At 39.2% G+C, this 23905-nt stretch overlaps 1 protein-coding gene across 1 annotated transcript; it reads right to left on the reverse strand.

Annotated features, from left to right (window-relative positions):
* Positions 1-612: 612 nt before the first annotated feature.
* On the reverse strand, positions 613-23905 carry LOC141955013 (ATPase family AAA domain-containing protein 2-like). The gene is made up of 22 exons (XM_074895086.1): positions 23862-23905; positions 23329-23392; positions 22222-22329; positions 21241-21349; positions 20903-21018; positions 19472-19646; positions 18139-18227; positions 17637-17796; positions 15960-16050; positions 15206-15520; positions 13817-13943; positions 12254-12437; positions 10520-10705; positions 9111-9243; positions 8768-8976; positions 7353-7512; positions 6778-6900; positions 6534-6683; positions 4962-5360; positions 4223-4344; positions 2130-2258; positions 613-654 (listed from the first exon to the last, which is right to left on the reverse strand). Exons 1-22 carry the CDS (start codon positions 23866-23868, stop codon positions 613-615), a joined length of 3198 nt encoding a protein of 1065 aa, XP_074751187.1. The 5' UTR covers positions 23869-23905.

Genomic DNA, 23905 nt, shown 5'->3' on the forward strand with positions numbered 1-23905 from the left:
CCTTAGCAAGTTAGAGGGGTAAATCTTGCTTTGTTTCAAGTTAGGCTATTCTGACTGGCAAAAATAGGCCACAGCAGAAGTTCTTACATTTGTGGAAGGAGTGTTTCTCCCACATTCTTCAGGTTGTTGCTCTATGAAAACCACTTAAGGTGCTATCAGGTAATTAAAAAAACCCTCCCTCTGAAATGTGTGAAGAGGTTTCTAAAGGATTTACTTTTCATATACCAAAATGAGACGTGGTTTAAACCTTTATGTAATAAGCCATGGACTATACAACCCCACAGATTATTTCAGAAAAATGTATTCCCACAATGTGGAAAACAGTGATAAAAGCATATCACCTTTTCAACAGTTTTCTTTTAAAGAAAGGTACTGAAATTATCTGGGAGATATTCAGATCTGCAGCATTCCAAAGGCAATCACAGCAGTATGCCACATATATGTACATTTCTATATATAGGACAAAACTATCAAAGCACTTAAAATTTATTAAGAAAGTATTTTAAGATCTATATAATATATGTATAAATATGCAGAAGTAACCTTTGTTGAATTACACACATATAACAACATGGAATGAAAACATCACAAAGTATGCTGAAATCAATTTTATCACTGAGCATAACTGAAGGCTGCAATTTCTTTCTTCATTTCCTATTAAGAAAAAAAGACAGTAGCAGTCAGCATGAATATATGCTTAAGAACTCTGTTTATGTCTTCATAAAAAGAATCTGTACATACATGAAAATCTTAGTAATACTTAGCAAATACACAGGGTATCACCACCACAATGTCTTTCTATACCCACTAGTAGCTTCAAACACACCCTTATGCATCCAAAACAGAGAGGAGGCTAAGGAGACTCTATGGATCTGCATCAACAGTGCTTTCAACAGTTAGAAAGAGCAGGCAGTTCCTGAAAAGCCACAGCTAAAAGCTGGAAATGTTACTTTCTGCACTCTAACAAGTAATTCCTCAGAGTCCATCTCTACATACAGCAGAGCTCGTTCCTGACTGATTTGCACAGTCACTCTGAATACGAGATATTGTTATATATGTTAAAGCTAAAGGTAGAAGCAGAAAACAAAGAAACCCAGTCACTTTTAATTTAAGCATTAAAAGTTAAGTCACAAAAGCTCACAAGCCCTGAGATAACGTAAATAAATCCCTTCTCATGCTAAACTACGTCATTCTATGGGATGAAAGACGGGCACATATTTCAGGAATGGGCTCCCTGGATCCAAGTAATCCTCACTGTTGCACAATCAGAATGGAGTGTCTGTTCTAACTCTTTACCAGGTGGGAAGAAGGGATTGAGATGACCAGGGCCAAAGAGAAGAGGCTTCCTCTTCTTTAAGGCAGACTGAGAGGCATGAAGAATTTTATCTCTCTAAGGCACAAGCATCTCGGAGACAACTGGATTCAATGATCTTGAATCTGAAGACTGAATATCCAACCTATCTAAATGGATTTGATACTGGAAATGCCAGACTGGGACCATGGGTGCCTCTGGACGGTTTCTGCTGAGTTCTGACAACTCAGAGAGCCTCTCTTACAGGAAGAGATCAGAGAATTTGACTCGGCATTAAACCAGCATAGGCAGAAAACACCCCTTATGTCAAATTAAAGATGCTTGAGTCACACTAGTTAAAAAAAGGTTAAGATGAGACTACAGGAGAGTCTCAAAGTCTTGTTATGTCTCATACTTAAATTTCTTTTCAAGAACGGAATGACTGCTATATGAAGTATCACCACCTCTGCCTATAAGGGGAGAAAGAGGAAGCAACAGGTTGAGAAAAGCGCCCTCATTTCACAGCCACCCGCCCCTAAAAAGGTTCTGGAGAAGCACTACTGACAGACTGAGGTTAACTGCTTTTGAGAGGGCTGTGTGGGTGTACCCCTTGACTTCAAGCCTTTTCCTGCTGAAGCTGCCAACAATTATGCCAAATACAACAATGGTTTTGCAATACGGATAAATGTCTTCCAGACAAATGAAAAAGTCTTGTCACACAGGTAACTAGGCAGCAAAGAGTCATGCTAAGTAAGCGTGATGTCTAGAGTACATGTACATGCGTAACACACACATGCATAACAGTGATGGAAAGTGCTATAAGACAAGAAAAACGTACCTTCGCTAATTTGGTTTTGTCGTAATCTTTCCGATGTTGGTAAATGCAGTGACTAAGAACAGCATAGAGTTTTTCCAGCTGAAATATACTGAAGTTCTCAGTTGCCACAGTGACAAAATGCAACAGTTGCTGAAGAAAAAAATGGAAACAGCAAGTTGAGAATAGTGCAAGAACCTCTGCATAGGCTCTTTATGTTTTTAGAAGCTAAACAGTAACAGCACAACACAAGTGACATCCTACTTCCTTATATTGTTAAATAAAATGAGTGATGCTTCAGAGAACAGATAAAATACCTCACAAGATTTAACTGGAGAAAATGAGGTTGGTTTTTTTCACACTTCAGAAAAAAGGAAGGATTAAATTTCAGACAATACTTTATTACTGATGAATCACATCAACAATCATAACTGTGAATCAACTGCTTCCAGAACAGCAGGGAATGACACAATCCACTTTGTTGTAGGGCAGCTGCCACAGCAAAGCCACCATTGCATTTCATGAGAGAAACTGTTTCTGCAATGCAGGGCACCACACAATGGATCTTCTAGATACAGCTGTGCCAGCTGGAAACAGAAGCATCCTTAGGGGCTCACCATTACCTGAACGTGTACTGTGCCTACAGCTGCTGGCAGAACACATTGCTCAGGTGTCTGAAGCACATCAGAAAGCAAAGTCAGATCCGTTAGCTCCCGCCTTTAAACTGACGAGTGGATAAACTAGTAGAGTATCTCTGCCTGTAGCAGATGACCCATCTCTCACATAGTTGTTTCTGGTAAAGATGTGAATGTGATAATCTCTGGGAAAGCAACAGGAACAAGGGAGTGGCAGCACCTTCTTCCCCTGCTGTAGTTGTTTAGTATCTGGGTGGTGTGTGAGGCTGTGAAGATTAGCTTAACAGAGCAGCCATACCAAATGAAAGTATTACTGCCTCACAACTGCCCATCGCCAAAGTCTGGCTGCCTCACATCAGATGCATTTCATGACTGTGTCACTCCTTGCAGCTGAAACATATACAAAGGCTCTATCGTACTTACCACCTGCCAAGTGGACAATAACCCTGGAGCACATTATTAGCACCCTGACTCTATGAAAAACCTATGTGGCTCCTCTGCATACACAGGAAGACATGAACAAAACCCCCTCCCTGAAATCTGCTTCTGTAGGAAGCCAGCTTTAAAAAGTTAGTTTCACCTCTACAAATTAAGTCACAGCTTAAAAATATGACAGAACTGTGCTGACGAGCCCCTTCACCAAAGGGGATTCCTGTCTGGCCACAATTTCCCAAACAGGGGAAATATCCATGTAATATTCCCTTTCTCATCATGGCAGGTAAACAGCAGCCCTCCTCTGCATTGGCCAACTTCCAGGACTGCAACCTAGCCATTTTCTTAATTTTCCTCACTGCAATATTCCCTGAAGATCAGGTCCTTCTTCTACCCTCTCCAATTCATGTTAAGGAACCTCTTTTACTCCCTGCAGCTGGGCCCATCTTTAAGTCTTTCCCCAGTTGTAGCCTAGGATAGCAACTTCTCTCCTACAAGAGACTGGAAAATCCTTATCACACTGTAACTATGAATGCAAAATTCTAACACTGGATTTTGAAAGAATTTCAGAAAAGCAGGTATTCGTATTTTAGCCATGATGAGCTTTATGCCAGCCTGGTAACTTCAGGTTTAAAGTCATCACTTGTAGAAATAGAGGTCCTTTTCAGGTTCCTAATAAATAAAAACCTGCAAGAAACCAAACCAAAACCCCCAAATCCATCACAGAAACTGTTAGGACATCACTAACCAACAGTACCAGCAGGTTGTCAGTGGGCTATTTTAAAATTCAGCAAGTCCTCTTAAATTAAAAAAATGAGGAGAGAACCCAGTTTCCTAAAATTTAGTTCACCAAAAGCAAGAACAACAGTCTACACCAGGTGTGGAAACACAACAGTCATAGCCCATTACCAGTTCAATTACTTCACAAGCTATATATCCTCCCCATATATTGTTTTAATTGCCATTGTTTAATTGGCATTTAATTGGCAACTGTACTCATAGCAACAAAACGTCCCGCTTCAGTATTAACAAAACAGAAATTAGACTTACTGTGAACTGGTAATCGACAATCGTTGGCTGTGTGGCAGTCCCCGTGGATGGCTTGACATGTATCACCTGCTGCTCTTCGACCGGAGAATATCTTTCATGAATTACAGAGCATACCCAGAAATCTGGAATGACACAAATTTCTTAAGTCAGAATTTCTGTTTATCTGGAATACAGTATCAGTGAAGTATCCTGTACCTGGAACACAGTTCTTTCTGGAATGACAGAGACAAAACTGTTACCATTTTTTCACTGATAAATGCTTGACTTTCACTTTCTTTCTGGCAAAAGTCACTGATCCATAAAAATCAGCAACTCAGACACAAAAAAAAAAGCACTACGGAAGGCAGCAGGGGAAAAAATATCGTCACATTGCCATTACAGCACTGCATGGTAAAACTTGCAAAGTAATTCAGGCTAGGAAACACATCTTACATTGCAAACTTTAGGACATATGTCTTCTATTCCACATGTGACTCTGGCTCCACACTGCTTGAAGCACAGCTTGGTGCCATTTGAAAAACACACCTCAGAATCAAAAAAACAGCAGCTGCAAAAACCCATGAGTTTGGCTAGCATAACTAAAGGAGCGGCATCATTATGCAAGAAACATTGAGTGCTGGTTCTAGGGAGATACAGCAGCAATAACAGAATGGCATTAAAGATGACCAAATCCTACTAAGTAGTGTAACCCTCTTAGGAATAAAAAGGAGCTACATGACCTGTTTGACCTTTCACTTACCATTTGAATTTCCTTCTTCCAAACATTCTGCTACTTGGCAAGCCATCACTTCACTGTTCATTCCTAGGTCTGAAGGTTCAGGAAGCACGACACTCTTCTTTTCAAAAGCAGGCATTGTGAAAAGGAAAAATGTCTCATCTTCTGCCCCAGATTTATTTTCATTCCCATTTTTCTGTCGTTCTCGAAGTACATTTTCATTTTCTTCCACAGAGTAATCCCGTGTGGGCTCAACTTCAGCGTGATCCATATTAGAAACATGTTTTTCTGGAGACTCTTCACTGCTCTCTACCTCATTTTGCTCTTCCGGAACTTTATTTTCTTTATTGAACTGAAAATTCCTCCTCTTTGCCCTGATACCCAAAGAGCCTTTGTTCTTTTTGTATTTTCTTTTTGATACACCTACAAAGGGATACCAGAAAAAGTAATCCAAAACATTACCCAAGCAGTTCGTCCTTCCAAATCCAGCATCCTCATCTTACTTGACTTACAGGGAAAATGATCAAAGAAGCTCAAGTACCAGTGTCTGTCTCCCTACATGTGTCTAGAGAAAGAGTTGCAAATTAATGAGGTCAATTTGCTATTAGATTTTTCCATTCACAAAACCATCAGCTTCAAGATTTTTTGAGCAGAAAATTCTTACTTTTGATAGGAAGTATTACTGCAAAGCAAGGTTATTAGGTGAAGTTGCTTACTGTCTTACTCCGTGAATTAATCTAGATAAACAGAAAAGCGTTTGGAGACAAGCCCTTCTTCAAATCCGTTTTAAAGCTGTAAACTTCAAAAGCTAAATGTGTGTTGGGCAGAGTTAAAGAGACAATTCTAAGGGAATATTTACTGGAGAAAACATTGTCCGTAAACACTTATGCCTCATACGCTTTCTGATTCAGTTAACCTTGTTTAAAACATAATTCGCATTCTCGCCTTCCAGAAAAAGCCACCATTCTTTGTATTCAGGGAGTACCGCTCAAAGCATATGGGTGAAGTCAATGGCAAAATTCTCAGTCATGCCAGTGAGACCCAGGAAACTTCACACTATGTCATGTGCTTTAACGGAGACACCCAAGTCCCTTTGTTCTTTCATGTCCTTTTCACAGGAAGAGTGAGGAAATCATGATCTTTCCTTTACATATCTATCATGATTGTTCCCCTATTTTTTTTCCCCTTTCCCCCTTCAATTGGAAATCACAGGAAGAGGGAGCATAGAGTTTAGCATTTCTGGGCAGGAAAGGGAAAAATGCTGTTATTATATAACTAAGAACTAGTTGATTGTTCAGCAACTGCCAGGTACAACATTTTTGGCTTCAAGAGGTAGCAATTTAGGAGCCATTACATGTCAGTTGGGCCATCAAGGCCAGTATCTTACGATGTAAACTAACCACTGTACTTGACCTTCATAACCATACTGAATGAATGATCTCTGGATTTATCTCATATTTTGAAGCAAGTTAAAAAATATGATGACTCTGGCATGAAGAACCAGGCATCACAGTAACCTGTTATGTGATAAGAACAGAGAAGGCACTGTTGACTTTAACACCGTCTCCAAGAAAGTGTGAATAAAATGCCACTTGCCTTTAGAGCAGGGTGTACTGGAATTTATCGGTGCTGCTGGCATCTTCATTTTTTCATTACACTTTGGTTCTGTTTCCTTATACCCAGGAACAGAGTTCGGCTTTGGCATTGCACAGCAGTAAGATGGAGTATATGTTGAAGAGCTACAGCCTTGCAGGAAAGAAGAGACCAAAGAATTGTGTCTTGCATTGTTGGTCACAAATACTAAGACAAGTATTAAAGTCCTTAGCGTCAAAAAACATACCTCTTTCCTTACGAGATTCTTCAATCGCCTCACAGCATTGTTCAAAATCTTTGTCCAGTTCTGCCCTCACTATGGCGTATGCAGTATCTCTCAAAGTACAAGCTCTGTGCCTAATGAGGCAACCTGAAATTTTACAGGCAGAACTGAGTATTTTCTACCAGCCAATGAAATCCTTTATTTTGACTACTTAGAAAGATTTGTTCTTGTCATAGGTAGGTTATGAAAGGTTATCTCAGTGCATATTTTCCACATATATATATATCCACATATATATATATATATATCCTCACATATATATATATATTTATATATATATATAAAAAATATATATTTATATATATATTTATATATAGATATATAAACCAACATAAGAGTTAATTATTAAAGCAAAAGCACTAGTTACTGATCAACACTTCTATCGCCATTTCACACCCACGTAGTTCAACGCTACAACACTAGCAACCTGGCAAGAAACGCTCTCTGTGGGTGTTTAAAATGATCTAATCCCACAGATGACATCTATCAATTTATAAATTTAAAATTTTTCCAAATCCAGGATAAAAACACATCCTCACCTCCACGATCTTCAGCTGTGTTGTACTCTAAAGCATTGCTGCAGATTAGATCAATGTCTTTTAGAAAATCTTCTGCAGTCAGGTACTGGTGCAAGTCAATCTTAGAAAGAATGGTCGACAGGTCCATGGGCTGCTTAATAACTCTGGCATAATCAGATGCCTACAAATGAAATAAACATGCTCAGAGATTTAACACATTGTCTACCAAAATTAATTATTTTAATAAAGTCAAATAAAGTACTTTGTAAAAACCCCAAATATTTACGATCCATCCGAAAACACAGAAATTAACAAGTTCTTTTCTTGAAAATAGAAGGGCTACTTCAACTGGCTTTGAAGAAACAGACCAGAAGAGGGAAAGAAAGCAGCAGGGAGGTCAGAAGCCTGTGTGGGGCAGGGAAGAAAACAGACACCCAGAGTGGGATTCATTTCACTTTGCTTCAGAAAATCCCAGCCAAGAAACCTTTCTCAGTGAAGCCACCTAAGATTCTCTTTGTTGTTGGAGGCAAGGAAAAGGCTGCAGGAATTACACCATGGAAGCATCTGTCCTAGACATCTAGTTTAGAATGAGTTAACTGGACCCAGAGGTGCTGATTTCTTTTCTCAGACCATAAAAGGAGCCTAATGACTAGTTTAGGTGAGGACATCTATGTTTGCTTAGATTATTCACATCTCGGAAACTAGAAGTAAAGGGAAAAACAATTCAGTGGATGCTTAGGGGAGCAGGACTTTGCTGAAACTCAAAGCTCTATTAAAACTACAGCTGACATGGAAGTATATGTCCCTGGCTTAGACTTATTCAATAAATTCAATGAGAAAGAGACTCAGAAGTGTATGGGAGGAAGAAGAAACCATACAGCCCTTACGGTTGATCTCATACTGAGGAGCCCCAGATGAAACGGAGAATAGAATCTTAACATTTATTTTAAAACTACTGCTTCTACTCTTGTTCTCAAAGAAACTACCAACAGTCAGTGAAAGAGCTTTAGACTTTATTGAAACAGTCCTATAGATACTGTTTCGAATAAAGAAAGAGATCTCTCTGCTTTTCAGTGCTGTAACACGCCTACACGTCAAAGCCTTTTAATGAGCAAACTGTGTTGATGTTTGGTCTAACTGGTAGTTGGACTAGATGACTGCCACAGGTCCCTTCTGACTAAAATATTCTAAAATTCTAATGGCATTTTAGAAGGAACCCAGGGCGTCCAGTGAATAGTCAAGTAACAGACACTCGAGAGCCTCAAGGAGTCAGCAAAAGCAAAATTCACTTCCTGCTTCTTGACAGACCAGAACAGTATGGTCCGAAAAACAAAGATAAACCTTCCTATAAAGAGAACACAAACACTGAGAAATAGACAGAGAGAAATGATGAATACACACGGATAAAATGGTATTAAAGGACAACAGTCATTTACCTCCCCTGGGTTAACAGGCTTTGTAAATGCTCTGAAACATCCATCAGCGGCAAGTCTGAGAGTCACATTCCGTAAGAAAACCCTAAGGTGATGCAACATCTCCTCCTTCTGCTCCTCCGGCTGTCTTATTTCTTTCTCTGTCAGCTCTTGAGGCTTAGGCGGCAGTGCTACAGGCAGTTCTTCAGGCAGTTCTTCCAGTGGCTGACAAGCTTAAATCAATCAGAAACTTCTACTCAATTTATGGTACTCAAACATAAGCATATGGAAAATTATTGATAGAAAATTACCACCACAGCAAATACTGTGTACCTATTAACTTACAGCTAGAGAAGTATATCCTCACCTGCGTTGCCCTTTGATGCAGGAAGTTTAGCAGCTTGATTTATAATTAAGTCCTCAAAAAACTTTCTTCTTTTGTCCTTATTAGGCAAGTGGAGTTGGAAAACTTCATAATCATTAATAAACAAGTCTTTTATCTAAAACATGAGGAGAAAAGATATTACAGATAGAAGGCTACACAAGTTTATATTCTCTTCCAAAAAGATGAGTACCTTTCTAAATTAGACCGAATAATCATCTAGACAAGACAAACTGTGAAAAAGTTATCTTCTTGGCCTTAAAAGGCTAGATTTTCATAGGTTAGCACGGCAGATTACGTATCTTCTCTAAGAAACTCCCCTAGAGCTCAAGCCCAGCAAAGGGACCATATGACACACTGATAAAGTGGTGACATTCACCACCTCCAAGACTGATGATTTTGCATTTACCTGCCTTGCTGCCCTTTAGTTTGAATCTTTATGGCAACTACAGAAGGAACGGGCAGGGTTCAGCAGATGAGTGAGGGCTTTTTGGTTTGGGTTTTTTGAAAATTAATTTCAGTGAGGTGTCTGAAGTTGCATACTTCCAAGTTTTACTCCCATTTTTCAATCTCTACTACCAAAAGGTATGGAAGGAATTTCAATACTTAATTTAGAAGGAATTTATTAACAGCTTAAAAACTTCTGTAGAAAGTTAAACTGTTTCAAAGCCCCTGATGATAAAACCATCTAGCTAAGCAAACACACCTCCCCCCCCCCCCCCCAGTAACTGAGACAAGGTAATCAGAGCAGCATATTCACATTTGGAACACCTTTCTTTAATGCACACTCTCAGATGTCTAGAAAGCCACGCATGTACTCCTACTGAATTGTGTTAAGGAATACAGGTGAAAATCTGCTACCAAGTTAGAGAAGTTGGAACGTAGCTTTCTAATTTGTAAAGCGTTCACTTACATGGAGATTGAAATTTTTATGGAGGTATTTAAATTTGAAATGACATTCTGTCATTAATGGTGTGACCACTCTATTTTTTCAGTAAAAAGATCTTTCATTTTCAGTAAAGGGTTTTCAGTAAAAATATCTTTTTCCCATTTACATGGCAAACACTGTATATTCTTGACTAAGAACATACCTAACTATCTAGAAGTCACTGGAATTATGATCTGAAGTAAATTTATACATCTGTCTAATAAGCATGAATGTGCGAGAAGGTGGAAAAGTTGGGTCAAAGTCAATCTCTTTACTCAGAAAACACTTTACACAAATGCCTTCAGCATTGTTTTATTTAAGCAAATTTTAAGAGACCTGGTTAGGGTGCCTGAGTACTAACAGTGTAAATTTGCTTAACAGGGCACAGTACTCTGGTTCTTAAAGGACTGATCAATTAACAAGAAAGTGAATAAAAAAAAAATAAGACAAATATCAACAGAAGTACCTCGTTCGGGAGATCTGCATGACACACATCAGATGTTGCAAGCAGCAAAACTGGAGCAAATGCTGGAATGTTCCGCAGTAGTGTTATAAAAGTAGCTTTCAATGTAGGTCCAACAGCCTCCCACCACCAATGGATATGTGAGATGTAAATGATACTTGGTGCTGTTCTCTGAGCTTCTCGCATCAGCTGGTAAAAGAAAAGCTTGGATGAGAAAACTAAACCATGTAGAATAGGGTAACGAGTACGTCAAACTAAGAGTCAAGCTATCTTACGAAGCCAAAACATCAAAACAAACCAGCAGAAGAAGAACTTCTTAACAAGAAGGTAAAAGTTTCACTTTGACTCAAATATAGACATTGCTACGCAGATAGAAACAGATCTGAATTTCTGACCGATTTCAAAACTTCCTAGGCGTAAGATAACTCCTAAAGTGTTTCACAACTCAGCTGGTGTGGTGGTGTGCCCAAGACTAGCAGGAGAACAAGATAACCCTTCAGCAAGATGTACTAGTCTGGGTAAATCACTACATGACTGCAGCGACACCATTTTCAATTCAGAGTGGGCACATATTCAAGTCAGCCTGGAGCAGAGTCAGAACAACCAAAGACCTATGTGAGAAGATGAGGCCTGAGACTGTAGAAGAGGCCTGGTTACAATTCATAATTTCAAGTACATTTTGTAAGATTTGTGACCCTTCTTTAGCCTGTCTGAATAGGTCAGCCACGCACAGCCTCTCATTACCAAAGGATCCATCAGACCAGATCCCAATGCTTTGAAAGATCACAAGCCATTTCCTACAGGTAGTACCTCAACCACAAAGGAAGACATGCACCTACTGCATGAGGAGAATGGCAACAGTCCTTTCACATAGCAAATTTCTCTATGCACCCTTTGGGATTATCAGTATTCTGGGAGTGCCTGTCACAAGATGAGAAGTGCATGTGGTATATCTGGGCAGCGACTAGACATGCTGGTTATAGGACTTCAGGTGCAACCACCACATAACAAGAAAGGAATTGCTCCTCTTATACGACTAAAGAGTATCTGGCCATGTAATGTGTCTGTCCTTACTTGTACAGCTCTGAAAAGCTGCTATTAAAGGTCAGAATATTTTAATACAGTGATGTCAAACAATGAAATGGATTTCCTGCCTACAAGTAAAAAGGAAAGCAGTGCTAAATCTGCTTACATTTAATTTTTCTAGTTAAGAACCCACACCATAGTACCAATGCAAGTGTTCCATGAATCTTAATGCTTCTACTGCATATACTGCAGCAGGGCAGCTGTATGTGTATAAAAAAGAAACACTTCTTTTCCCTAAAACCTCAATTGCTTTACCAATATAAAAGGTGGCTACAGAAAGTGCACGACAAACAGTCGGGCTGATGCAGAGCTATCTCCTGGGAGCACAGAGTCTTAAGCAGCAATGAAAACAACATTCTGGATCCCACCGAGTCTGGCAGGATTCCTAGCCATAATGAGACGTTTATTAGCAGCACCTCCCATCTTCTCCAGCTGCTAACAACATCCTCACTGTTTAATTTGAAATGGAAAATATGGGCATGTACAACATCCTTAGTGTCATCCGATCTAGAAAAAAAAGCGGATTTTCAGACAAAAGTAAACCTAACAGCACATTCAAGCCAGGCCAACTCCATTAACAATGAATTTTGCTTACTTTACTGGTTTACATACAGTTCATGTATTTTAGGAGATTAAAGAGGAAACAGATACCTGTGCACATGTTTCTTCTGGAGACGTGACGCTACTAAACAAAACAGCTAGGTCTAGTGCATAAACTGGAAACTTTTCCAGGGCATGTATTACTGCAGGTGCCAAATGAGAAGCTTGCCCATATCCTGAATCTCCAGTTATTAAGAACCGTGGCCTGCAAGATGTCGGCTGATAATGAGCATTTCTAGAACAGTAAGGAGAAAGTAAGTTTGAAAAGGACGTGATGAATAGGCATACAGATGTTATTTTTTTTTTTTCCTATGCACTTTTTTCTTTTGGTAAATACTCTCCATTTTCAAGCAAATAAGAAGCTGGCCTGTGATCAGGAAGACCATCACAGCCCATTTTATTACAAACAGGTACCCTACTTCCCCTAAGAAAACCTGCCAATCCCCAGCGTGTCTGCTCTTCGTTGGGCTCAGTTAAGTACCAGCTCTTCAATTCCACAGGGGGACTGTCCAGCTCAATACACACATGACAACTCATCAGTAACCTGATATGGGGGAAAACAACTCTCAGCACACACTAGTCTGGATCTCTTCACCACCCATACGCACCAGTTTAAGTAACTGTGAGATCTCTACACCTGTCAAGTTTAGCTGAAATTTGGCCATAGTTACTGGAGATTGTGGGAAGGAAGGGGCAGAACCATATTTTTAGAAAAAAAAATAACATGGGCACTGAAACACATTAGCTGTTATCTCAAGTGCACAGTTGGATCGGTTAAATTACAGCGGTATACTGAAGACGTAGAAGATTTAGATTTGTTTTATTCAGCCACTCTAATTGTTTCACTTTGAATTGTGCATTCGTTTCTCAGTCATGTTGCTTTACTCCCACAAAACACATTTGTGAAAAGCATTTGATTTTTCCACCCCAATACTGTTGTACTTTTACTGGGTGAAGTCCAAGATCCTAGAGACCTAACCAAGCTCAGCAAGTCCAAAGATTTTCTGGACAGCACAGTGACAGAAAGTGAGAAAAATAACTGACACTACAGGGATGACAGGAATCTCTTTTTTCAACTGTTGGCTTATACGACTTCCACAGTAAAATGTCAAAAGATTAACATTAATTTAGTAGGTGAAAGTTACAAAATGCAGACATCATTTATGTTTTTCTCACAGTGTTTTAACGAGCCCTTTCTCAATTTTGTTTCTGCTACATAATTTGCTACTGGTTTAACGCTCCTGGAAGGTAGAAGGTCAAAAGATGGCTACACAAATCCATAGGAGTTTTTTAGCTAGAAGGACAGACAGCACATTTCTCTGGTCTTGAGTCTTTCAAGGAATACCATGGGTTAAATCATGTTCTAATAGTCTGTAGACCACTGACTTGGGAAAAGAGGGCCGGGCCGTTCAGTTTAATGGGTTATGATCATGTACTCCGTTATAACATTAGTAACCAGCTGGACCTTCACCCTTACGTCTTGCAAAGACTGATCACACACACCCCACACCCCCCCCCCCCCGCTTTACTCCTTCATCTACCACCCTTCACATCAAAACTCTTTACAGACCCAGCCATCTTCAAAACATAAACATAAAGGGGATAAACATTTACCTGCTGAAAGTGAGGAGGCTTTCCTTTTGTCTATCAGGCATATTATGAGTTGGCTCATCTTCAAAGATTGATGGTAATTCCTCATCGCTGTCAATCACATCATCTCTTAAAATATTATTTAAACTGTCTGAAAGATAAGTTTGTTAACTTTCCTCAATAGTCCATCTCTCAATATCACATTAATCCATTAATCAAGCTTCTAACTCAGTGTTGGAAACCACTTGTATTTGAGGGCACATGCTGAAAGCTATTTTCTGGAGTTCATTCTACCACAGATCTGAGACTGCACAAGTCTCTACAAAGCTGTCCTACATCCCGTGATTTGCGTAAGCTATTATCCCTCTGTTGGTGAAAACTTGGAGGTTTTTTTCCTTAGAATAAAGACGATTAGGAACAACTTCTGTAGTTCCCAGACACGTGAAAAACCCAATAAGGCTACTTCTTTCTGGAGGAGGTTCCCCCACTGGATGTGGAGCAATTAATGCGATTCATGCAATTAGTGCATGAATGCGATGGCCACAGACTTCAATTTGTCTCGGACTAGTAAGTCAGAATATAATAACCTACTAAATACGGCTCCTTGCCGATCACTGAAGGAGGAGATAAGGTAAAGCGGGCAGCAGAGAGAGAATGCCATTACCAATCCCCGAGCCTCTCTGCTTTGATTTGGCTGGTGGAGTTTTGCCTCTGTTTTTCCCCAATGCAAATACATCTCCCAGACCTACTGGGAGCAATATTGGTGGAATATTCTCCAGGAATGAGCATAACAACTAACTATTCACAAATTTCCATTAATCAGGAGTGGAGTGAGTCGATACATTTACTTGCTCACACCAACTGACAGACTAAACCTGATCAGGGCTGATACAGTCAGGAGCATGAGGTGACATATGCTATGCAAGCCAAGCCCCGAAGTATCCACTCCTAGAACATTCTGATCTCACGTGCAAGTGTACAGTGTGATCCACAAACATTTCAATTCAGAGACTATGGTTAAAAGTCATGACACCTAAACCAGTATTTAGCTTAAACCCCTTGTCTTGTGGTCCTGACAGTCTTCAGACAGGAATTAGAAGCATTCATGTAAAAATACCCTTGTCTCCCCATTTACACATTTATTTTGAAAGAGGTGCCCCATACATTAAACTTTAGATCCATCTCTAGAAATTACAAATACCGTGTTAGCTACTGTCAGAAACAGGGTGCTCTAGCAGAGAACACACAGCGCTCTATTCCAAACGACAAGTCATTCACAGCTCTCATGCAGCACTGTGCACATGCATATTATCACATTCTACTATCGTTACAGCTGAGAGGTTTGCCTATGTTGACTGCACAAACCAGAACTTTTGCCCTGGCAGAATTTTAAAGTGGATGTTCTTGCTGTACCTTGCTGTTGGTTCTCCTTTAGTGCAGTCTCTGCATGGGGAAATACTTTCTGTAAGGCTTGTAAAATTTCTGCTAGGGTGTTTTCAAGCAGTGGTTTTGAAATAGGGGGTAGCGGTTGCCCAGGTGAAGTCACAGCCCTCTGTGAAGATGGAACAATCTTCTTCATAGCCACGACAAAATCCTTTGCTGTTATTTTAATAGAATTGGTATCTAACTGCAGTTTCTCATCACTTTTGTATATCTGAGGATAGCAGCGACGCAAAGCACAGAGGGCAGTTTCAGCACATAACGATTTAATATCAGCACCACAGTATCCTAATAAACAAAACAAGAATCACGTTAGGTCAGTTTCAGGCGACACAGAAGTAAAGGCCAAGGTTTCTAAAGTGCAACCCTGAAAGACTCTGTATACAGCCCAACATTAACTGGTTAAGAGAGAATTTAGAGTGACTGCACTGCGGAGAAATTTTGTTATGTGGTTTGCAGCTTGATATCCTGCACTTATGAAGCAGCATCACAGTCAAAACTTTGCTCCCAAGGAAGATGCCCAAACCCCGTTCAACATTCTGACAGACAAAATAAAATCAAAAGAAAAGAAGCATCTGACATTGTCGTTATTTGCTCCCAAGACGTGCCAGTTGCCTCACCGCCTCACTCTGCAGGCAAGGCACAAGAGCTGGGGTAGAGCCTGACACAAGCCCAGATTCCTTGGGGCTCAGTCACATACAGTAACTCACTTAGTTTTCAAACTTACCAACACATTTTTCAGCTAGGTCTTCAAGAAACCTGTCCGATGGCTTAGGGTTCCAGCCTTGCGTGTGAATCTTTATAATCTCTTTTCTAGACTGGAAACAGAATGGTTGCCTTTTAGTTTGTCCCAGGTTTTTTCTTAAAAAAACCCTCAAAACCACAGAACAAAACCCCAAAAAACCTCACAATAATACAAATAATTCTCTTCTCTACTAAACTTCTAAGAATTTTAAAGTTCAGTTAATATGCTCTCTGCTTTTTCAAGCACAATATTTAATCATTCTCAACTTGTTACATTAAACTCTTCCTGGGGGTCTGCAGTGAAATCTAATGCATTTATAGCTTCCATAAAAAGTAAGTTTCCACAAGTAGAAGACCTAATGGTCCTAAGGAAGAACCTCTAGTGAAAAAATAACTAAATTATTTGCAAACAGAGATTTTTGACCAAAGAAAATTCTCTCAAATTCAGCAAAACTTCATGGTGACAGTCTCATTAGTTCATCAAATTTGCTTTTCTGCAGATGCATTCAAGGAAAACAGTCCTAGCACAACATTTCAAATTGCTACAATTGTAACAAAGAATAATAATTATGACTCAAACTACTGTCACTGATCCAGAAAGTGTCAAATGTTGCCTATCCTCATCTCCAATTAGCAAGACTTTCATTTAAGTATTTCCTGGTACATAGATTAATTAGGGCAGATTTCTAGATTTCCACAGTAGGGAGTAGCATATTTGATCTGTTTCATGGTGCCCCCTCTCCTGTTGCTGAGAGCAGGTAAAAACTGGAGACACATGTTTGTTTTAAATACACTGTTTAGTGCACTTTCACCAGCCTTCAATCCAGTAAGTGTTTTATCCTTTTTCCAAAAAGCACTAATAAAAGAAAAAGAAGTGTCAGTGACAGCCAGAGGGAAAACACAAAACCAGCCTTCCAGTTTTGCACGCTGTCGTCACCCTTTCAATATGTTTTGGTTGCTATAATATTGTAATTAAATAATTATAATAGAATTAGAATGATATTATTATTATTTGGTTGCTATAATACTTTCATTGCTTAGCTATCACCGTTGAGCTAGAAGCTTCCCAAGCCCTCCACCTGTGCAGCGTCCTTCACCCCTTTGTCCAAATCCCTGTTAATAAGTACCTCTCCCAGGATACCCAGCCTGGGAACAATCCAACACAGAAGAGCTGCTACCCCTTCACAAACCAAGAGCAAGAACAATTCAGGGTGAAAGTGCCCAAGTGAATTAAATAAGTAAGCAAGCATGAACTGCTTTGGCAACAGGAAATTTTCATTCACTCCTGCACCCTGGTTAAGGTTTTTGTTATCAAAAATGAAATTCTTGTGTGCACACCATTTCTTTCATTTCCAAGATGAGATAGCAGTAATTTGTAGCCAATTCATACATTCAATCTTTCTTAAACATTTGATAGAAGCATCCCATTTTCTTGGCTGGTCACAGTGAAACCAGAACTAATTACAGAACTTAATCATAAATATTCAAGTATCAGATCTGCCCTCCACAGTACAAGACAGTCTCTCCAGATATCCCTCTTTCGTCCACGTTGTACAAAACCAGTTTTGATTTTAACTGCTCAGTGATACTGCATTGTTACATGGTTTTGTTATAAAGATGGACTCTGCTACATTAGCATTAAGACAGTTTAAGTTCTTACCTCTTTATTTGGCAAGCTGAAGAGGAGCTCTCGATCAAAGCGTCCCGGTCTTCGTAAAGCGGGATCTACGGCATCCAGTCTGTTGGTGGCTCCGATTACCACAACCTCTCCTCTGCTGTTTAAGCCATCCATGAGTGCCAGAAGTGTTGAAACAAGAGAGCTAACAGGAAGATATAATTTTAATTCACTGGTTTAGTAAATTCTGTTATGTTTTACATGGCCTTCTCCAATGATCACCCCAAAAGGATAAGCTTTTAGTTGATTTTTAACAGATTAGTGACTCATTTGAAGACATACAAAAAATAGATAAGGTAACACAAGCCTTGTGCTGATCTCAAGCTTAGTGAATTGTTTCCAACTATTGTTTAAAAATCAACGGAAATTTAGTAGCACTGTATTACTAGTTTTCAGGATAAATGAATGTGTCACAAAGTTAAATAGGTTGTGATCTTCTTTTCACAAAGATCGAGCAGTTTCTACGTAGGTACAAAAAATGTACTACCTGTAAACTTGGTCTTGCTTACTGGACCTCACAGGAGCAAGACCATCTATCTCATCAAAGAAAATAATTGAAGGTCGCATCCGGTAGGCCTGGAATGAAAACACAGGAATGCTGACAGAAGTAAACCAGCACTATTTTAAAGAGAAAATGCATGAAAAACGTTATGGTTGGAAGGTCACTAGAACTAGATCTTCAGACTAGCATCAGGGATCTCTACTAATTGAGCAAATGGAGTAAGTGCCATGAGTAACAGAAGACAGCAGCCTATGTCAGCCCCCCTGAGACTGGGTGATAGGAAACAAATCATACCAGTACTTTTTACAGCTCTTTGGCAACCACTGAGAACAGAGCCGGGACTTAATTCAATTACAGGTTCTGGAAGCAAGCTTCCATTATCAATTTGAATGACCGTGCTTTTAGCCTGTATCTTTCTCCCTCTGATCTAAAGCCACCATATCATAAGGAGGTGAAAGTCCCCCTGTGCTCTGCACTGGTGAGGCCACACCTGGAGTGTTGTGTCCAGTTTTGGGCACCTCAATACGAGAGAGACAGCGAGGTGCTGGAGCAAGTGCAGAGGAGGGCAATGAGGGTGGTGAAGGGCCTGGAGAATAAATCCTGTGTGGAGAGACTGAGGGAGCTGGGACTGTTCAGTCTGAGGAAGAGAAGGCTGAGGGGAGACCTCATCACTCTCTACAGCTCCCTGAAAGGACATTGTAGAGAGGTTGGTGCTGGTCTCTTCTCACAGGTGACACAACAAGGGGGAACGGCTTTAAACTCCAATGGGGGAAGTTTAGACTGGACATTAGGAAAAAAATTTTCACAGAAAGAGTGGTCAGACAATGGAATAGGCTGCCCAGGGAGGTGGTGGAGTCACCATCCCTGGATATGTTTAAGGGTTGTTTAGATGAGATGTTGGGGGATATGGTGTAGGAGAGAACTTCGTGGAGCAGGGCTGATGGTTGGACTCGATGATCCCAAGGGTCTTTTCCAACCTGAATGATTCTGTTCTATGATTCATATCTCTTGCCTCTTGAAACCCTTTTTGTGGCTGGTTTTTTTTTTGGGGGGGGGGAAAGTTTGGTGGTGCGTTTTTGTTTTATTTTGTGGCAGAGGGTGGGCGTTTGCTTTGAGAGGTTTTCTTGTTTATTAATCTTTCACAGTACACCTCAAGATTTCAAGCCCCTAAAAAAACCCACTGAAAAAGGAAACACGGGCAATCCCATTTTAGTGGAAGGAACTGACAAAACACAAAAAAGAGTGAACTGTTCTTAAAAATACTCACCACAGAAAATTACAGTTACAGCTCAGAACACATAGCACATTTCAACCTTACCTGATCAAATAACATACGAAGCTCTCGTTCAGATTCACCCACCCATTTACTCAGGCAGTCAGCACCTTTTTTCATGAAAAAGGCTATTCTCCTGCCACCTTGGCTACATTCATTAGCAAGTGCACGAGCCACCAGTGTCTTCCCAGTCCCTGGCGGACCATAGAATAGGCAGCCTCTGCAATTACAAAAAAAAAAAAAAAGATTTAAGAAAAAAAACATTACAACCCCCATCCCTAAAACGCACAACTCTTCTCTCCTAAATAAAAGATTTCATCTATACAACAGCAGTAACAGCTGAAGTGTGAGAAAAGACAAATTGGATGGAAGTTTTGTGTTCCTGCACAATTCAACAAGGCAGCAAACAAAATGAACAAAGAATATAACACAGATGTACAAAACCCTGAGAAAAGATCCACAAGGACACTTCCAAAACTGATGACAAACCAACAGGGGTGGTTACAGCACGGGGGAACCAAACAAGAACAAACTTCAGTGAAGGATGAGACGGGGCTCTAACATGAATCACCAGTTCAGTTTTTAGTGATGCACTGCATATTCATTCTTGTTTTCACAAGAATCAAGATTTGGTAGTAAAGCATTTCATTCTCCTTCAAAAAGCTTTAAGTTACTGGATTTGGACTCCCAGACCATCCATTGCTGATGATAAATGAGGAGGAACTCTAAAGCTGGGAGGATATTCTGCATTTCCAGATAAACATACTCTTCATCTAAAAAAACTAATACACTGCTCTTTCAAGAGAATTCCAATGAAGAAAGAAGCAAAACACTGAGAGATTTTATTTTGATTATTTGCAATAGTTTTAAGTTCCTGAAAGCAAAGAATTTAAAGTCATATTTCAATGTCCGTGATCGAGTTTTGCTGACGAAGAGCATATAAAGCTAACAACTAGATCTCTAATAATTTCATCTCATAATGCAGAACTAATTTAGCTGTATAAGAAGTGGACACATTCTTATTTTAGCCCGAACACAAACACACACTGCAAGGTTCTAGTTGCAAGTCTTATCAATTGTAAAATTGCTACTTGAGCACTTGAAAAAAAAAAAACCACACAACCAAAGAGTCAGTGGGAGAGACAAGTGGACGACTTCCAAGCAACACACATGACTACCAATAATTAACTCCTCCTTGCTTGTAAACTAATTAAGCTGACTTGTACATAGCACTCAAAAACAACATAACGCCACCTTTTAAAGGCAAGACACCTTTAAAGTGTATTCTCACCAAAAACTAAATCTTTGAGCCCACACGTATTCTGGATTCTATCCATTTTCAAGAAATTACTTTTTGCTACTGCTAAAATCCTCATCAACATCACTGAAAATTTTGAAGCATGTAAATATATTGATACCTCAGTCAAATATTCTACGGAAAACAAGTGAATTATAGTTTCAAGCAATGTCTGTTACCTTGGCGGTTGAATTTTCAATCCCTGAAAGACTTCTGGGTAAAGCAGTGGAAAAATGACCATCTCCTTTAAAGCTGCAATGTGGTCAGAAAGACCACCCACACCATCAAATCGTACCTAAAAATAAATTCAGTAGAACACATTTTTGCATGTTAAAGAAAGCTGCACCCACAATAAGGTTCCATCAGAAATCACATGTCAGCACAAATGTAACATTCTGGGCAGTTTCAAATTGCTCGAGAAAAACCGTTAACCAAGGTAGCTGTAGACAGCACGTTATTGAAAGCTTTTATAAGCCCTGTAAACAATTCACTGACACAATGAACTAAAAATACTTACCAGACCATCTGTTTGCATTGGATCACCATCAGACAGACCTGTTCCAATCTTCATTCGATCCTTGTGAATTCTCTTCAACATATCTTTCCCAAAGTTTAGTGGAAGACACCTGTTTTGAATTAAGGAGAAAGAGAAAGGCGCTTTCTAACTTACGATGCAGCTAGAAGATTTTTGCTTTTACAATGATGGGAAGCGAATGCACAAAAACCTCACGAATTACCAGAAACTTCCTAAATAGTTAAATGTTCCTTCAAATGGGTTTACATTTAATATCCATAAGTAAATAAAGGAAAATGGTCACTCCAGACATTAAAGCATTAATTATTTTAACAACTCTTAGCACTTACGAATATCCACGCCAGTATGAATGCAAGAAACAGCTATGCTGTACGTGGAGACCATGAACTGACCTTGACTCGTGTGATGGAAGAACCCCCTAAAATACACTGACATCTTTTAAAGATTTTACATTCAAAAAGTTACAGCCCAAGGGGATACTTATTTCAGTGTGGATTAACATGATGAAGGCTGTCCACCAGTGCTGGGACTTGCTGAGGACTTTACGATATATGTGCCAGAAGACACACAGGTCTGAAAGACATCAGGCTGAAAACTTATCTGTTAAACCGTCATTAAAATAGTTCTTCTAGAGCATTTGTTATGTAAGAAAACCTCAGTCATTTCCTCTATTTATAACTTTTTTTTTTTTTTTTACAGTGGTTTTCTTTCTGAATAAACCTCTGTAAAGCACAGTAATTAAAACATGATATAAGTGTTCCTCCCACCATTCCCACCTAGAGATCAAATTGCTTCTTAAAAATCAATTCTAAAAATCCAGTTTTAGAGAGTCCAGTTACAGTTGTCACTATCAACAGATGTGATTAGATATTGCGACAGTTTAGAAAGTGCACAAGAGGAAGAGGATAACATTTCACAGTTAGGCAGATGCAAACTCCTCCCAGATTCTCCAATTTCATTAACCTTCTTAAATCTCTGTTATGGGTGTTCTTCCTATGGCTCTCAAACTGCTCTTCATCTTCAGATGACGATGAGGATGAGGAATCACTGTCGTGGACTGCCTGTCTCCGTCTGCATACATTGAAACAAGCAAGTAACCAAACTGAAGTACGCACTAAGTCATATTGAAATCTAAGTGAATTCTATCGCAGAATTTACTTTGAGATCTATTAAGTTTCCAGATCGTTTCACTCTTATGAATGAATCTGATTTCAAGTTACATTACATGACTTTCCTTGTGACAGCAAAATTTAGTTTTTCTTTGGAAGGTAAAATGTTTAACCAGTTCACAAAATTTCATAAACAGATTACTCATTTTGTCCAATCTTTCTCACACACACAAACAGAACCTCACTTAGCATTATGTATCCACTCTGGGAAACATAATCCTTTTTAACTTATTTAAAAATTTGTCTTCAAAACCCCTTCCTTCCATAACTGTCTGCTTTCAAGGATGCAAAACAAAGCGCTTCCTATCTAGCAAGAGACCCCATTCTCCATGCTCTAACCGGTTACAGGATCCAAAATCCCTTTGTCATTACTATTGCAATTTATAAACTCATTTAGCACTTTTCCTGTTTAAGAACAGTTTCTTACGGAAAAATTAACTGATTCCAGAGAGGAATCAGTATTTGAGTGATCAACAAAAAATTAAAACTTCCATACAGGTTCTCCCTCTATTATCATCAATTTTAAGAAAATAATTTGTATCCCTCAAGATTAAATAGTCTATGATTTTCAGACAGATATGCTGGCTTCAATTCCACAATAAAAGAATCTCAGTTCCACAATCTCTGCCACAACCTCCATAATCACCTTATCAGTGATAAGGTAGCATCAGTAAAAAGGCAGTAAAAATCCCTTTTTAAAAAATCTAATGGCTAATAAAAAGTATAGCCTCCCCCCCAACATTCGTTGTCTTTATACCCTCAGACCACATCGATAATCCTACTATTAACTTGTAATTACCACCAATACAGAAACCCTTGAAAGCTTCATTCAATAATGTGACTGACGGCACTATTGATAAAGAAGAACTATCACTATTCTATAGAAGAACTATACACCAACCTCTTATTTCTTCTGGAAGACCCTTGTGACTGGCCTGAAAAATACATCTTACGCTCTTCCGGTTCTGTTGAAAGCAAAGAATTTAGAACAATGTTACAGACAAGTTTAAGAGAAAGCAGGATAGTGAAGGAGGCAGAAAACATGATGTGTTTCACCCATCTCTAATTTCAGAAGAAGTTGCAAGTGATTTGGGAAGGGGATTTCATTTTTTGTAAATCAGTGCACAGTATAAATGAAAAAACACATACCTGCTTTTTAAGGAGAACTGAAGAACACAAGGGGAAGATTATCAAGTGTGTTTAATTACTGTTCTTCGAAGGATATGTAGGTAATTTTTTTACCAAAAATCAACAGTAAGTATGACAAATGGCAAAGAAAGATCATGTGCACAGGATACATGTATTTAATAAAATTTACTTGCAGAATGAAGGTAAGAAATGTAAATAGGAGTGTGTGTATATATATTTTCATTCCACAAAACCTCACTCATACGCAAGAAATTAGTCTGAAGAGGAACTATGCATATAACGTACTTGCCATCGGAGCTTGATAGCGCTGAACAGTTTTCCTCTGTCGA

The sequence above is a fragment of the Athene noctua genome, unplaced genomic scaffold (assembly GCF_965140245.1).
Source record: "Athene noctua unplaced genomic scaffold, bAthNoc1.hap1.1 HAP1_HAP1_scaffold_66, whole genome shotgun sequence".
In the NCBI taxonomy this organism is placed as follows: Eukaryota; Metazoa; Chordata; class Aves; order Strigiformes; family Strigidae; genus Athene; species Athene noctua.

Coding starts and splice junctions, on each gene's coding strand:
- LOC141955013 (XM_074895086.1), bottom strand. Junction 16,051..17,636: donor TCAGCTTGCCAAATAAAGAG/GTAAGAACTTAA, acceptor TTCTGTTTCCAG/TCTAGAAAAGAGATTATAAA. Junction 2,259..4,222: donor TTGTCGATTACCAGTTCACA/GTAAGTCTAATT, acceptor TTTTTTCTTCAG/CAACTGTTGCATTTTGTCAC.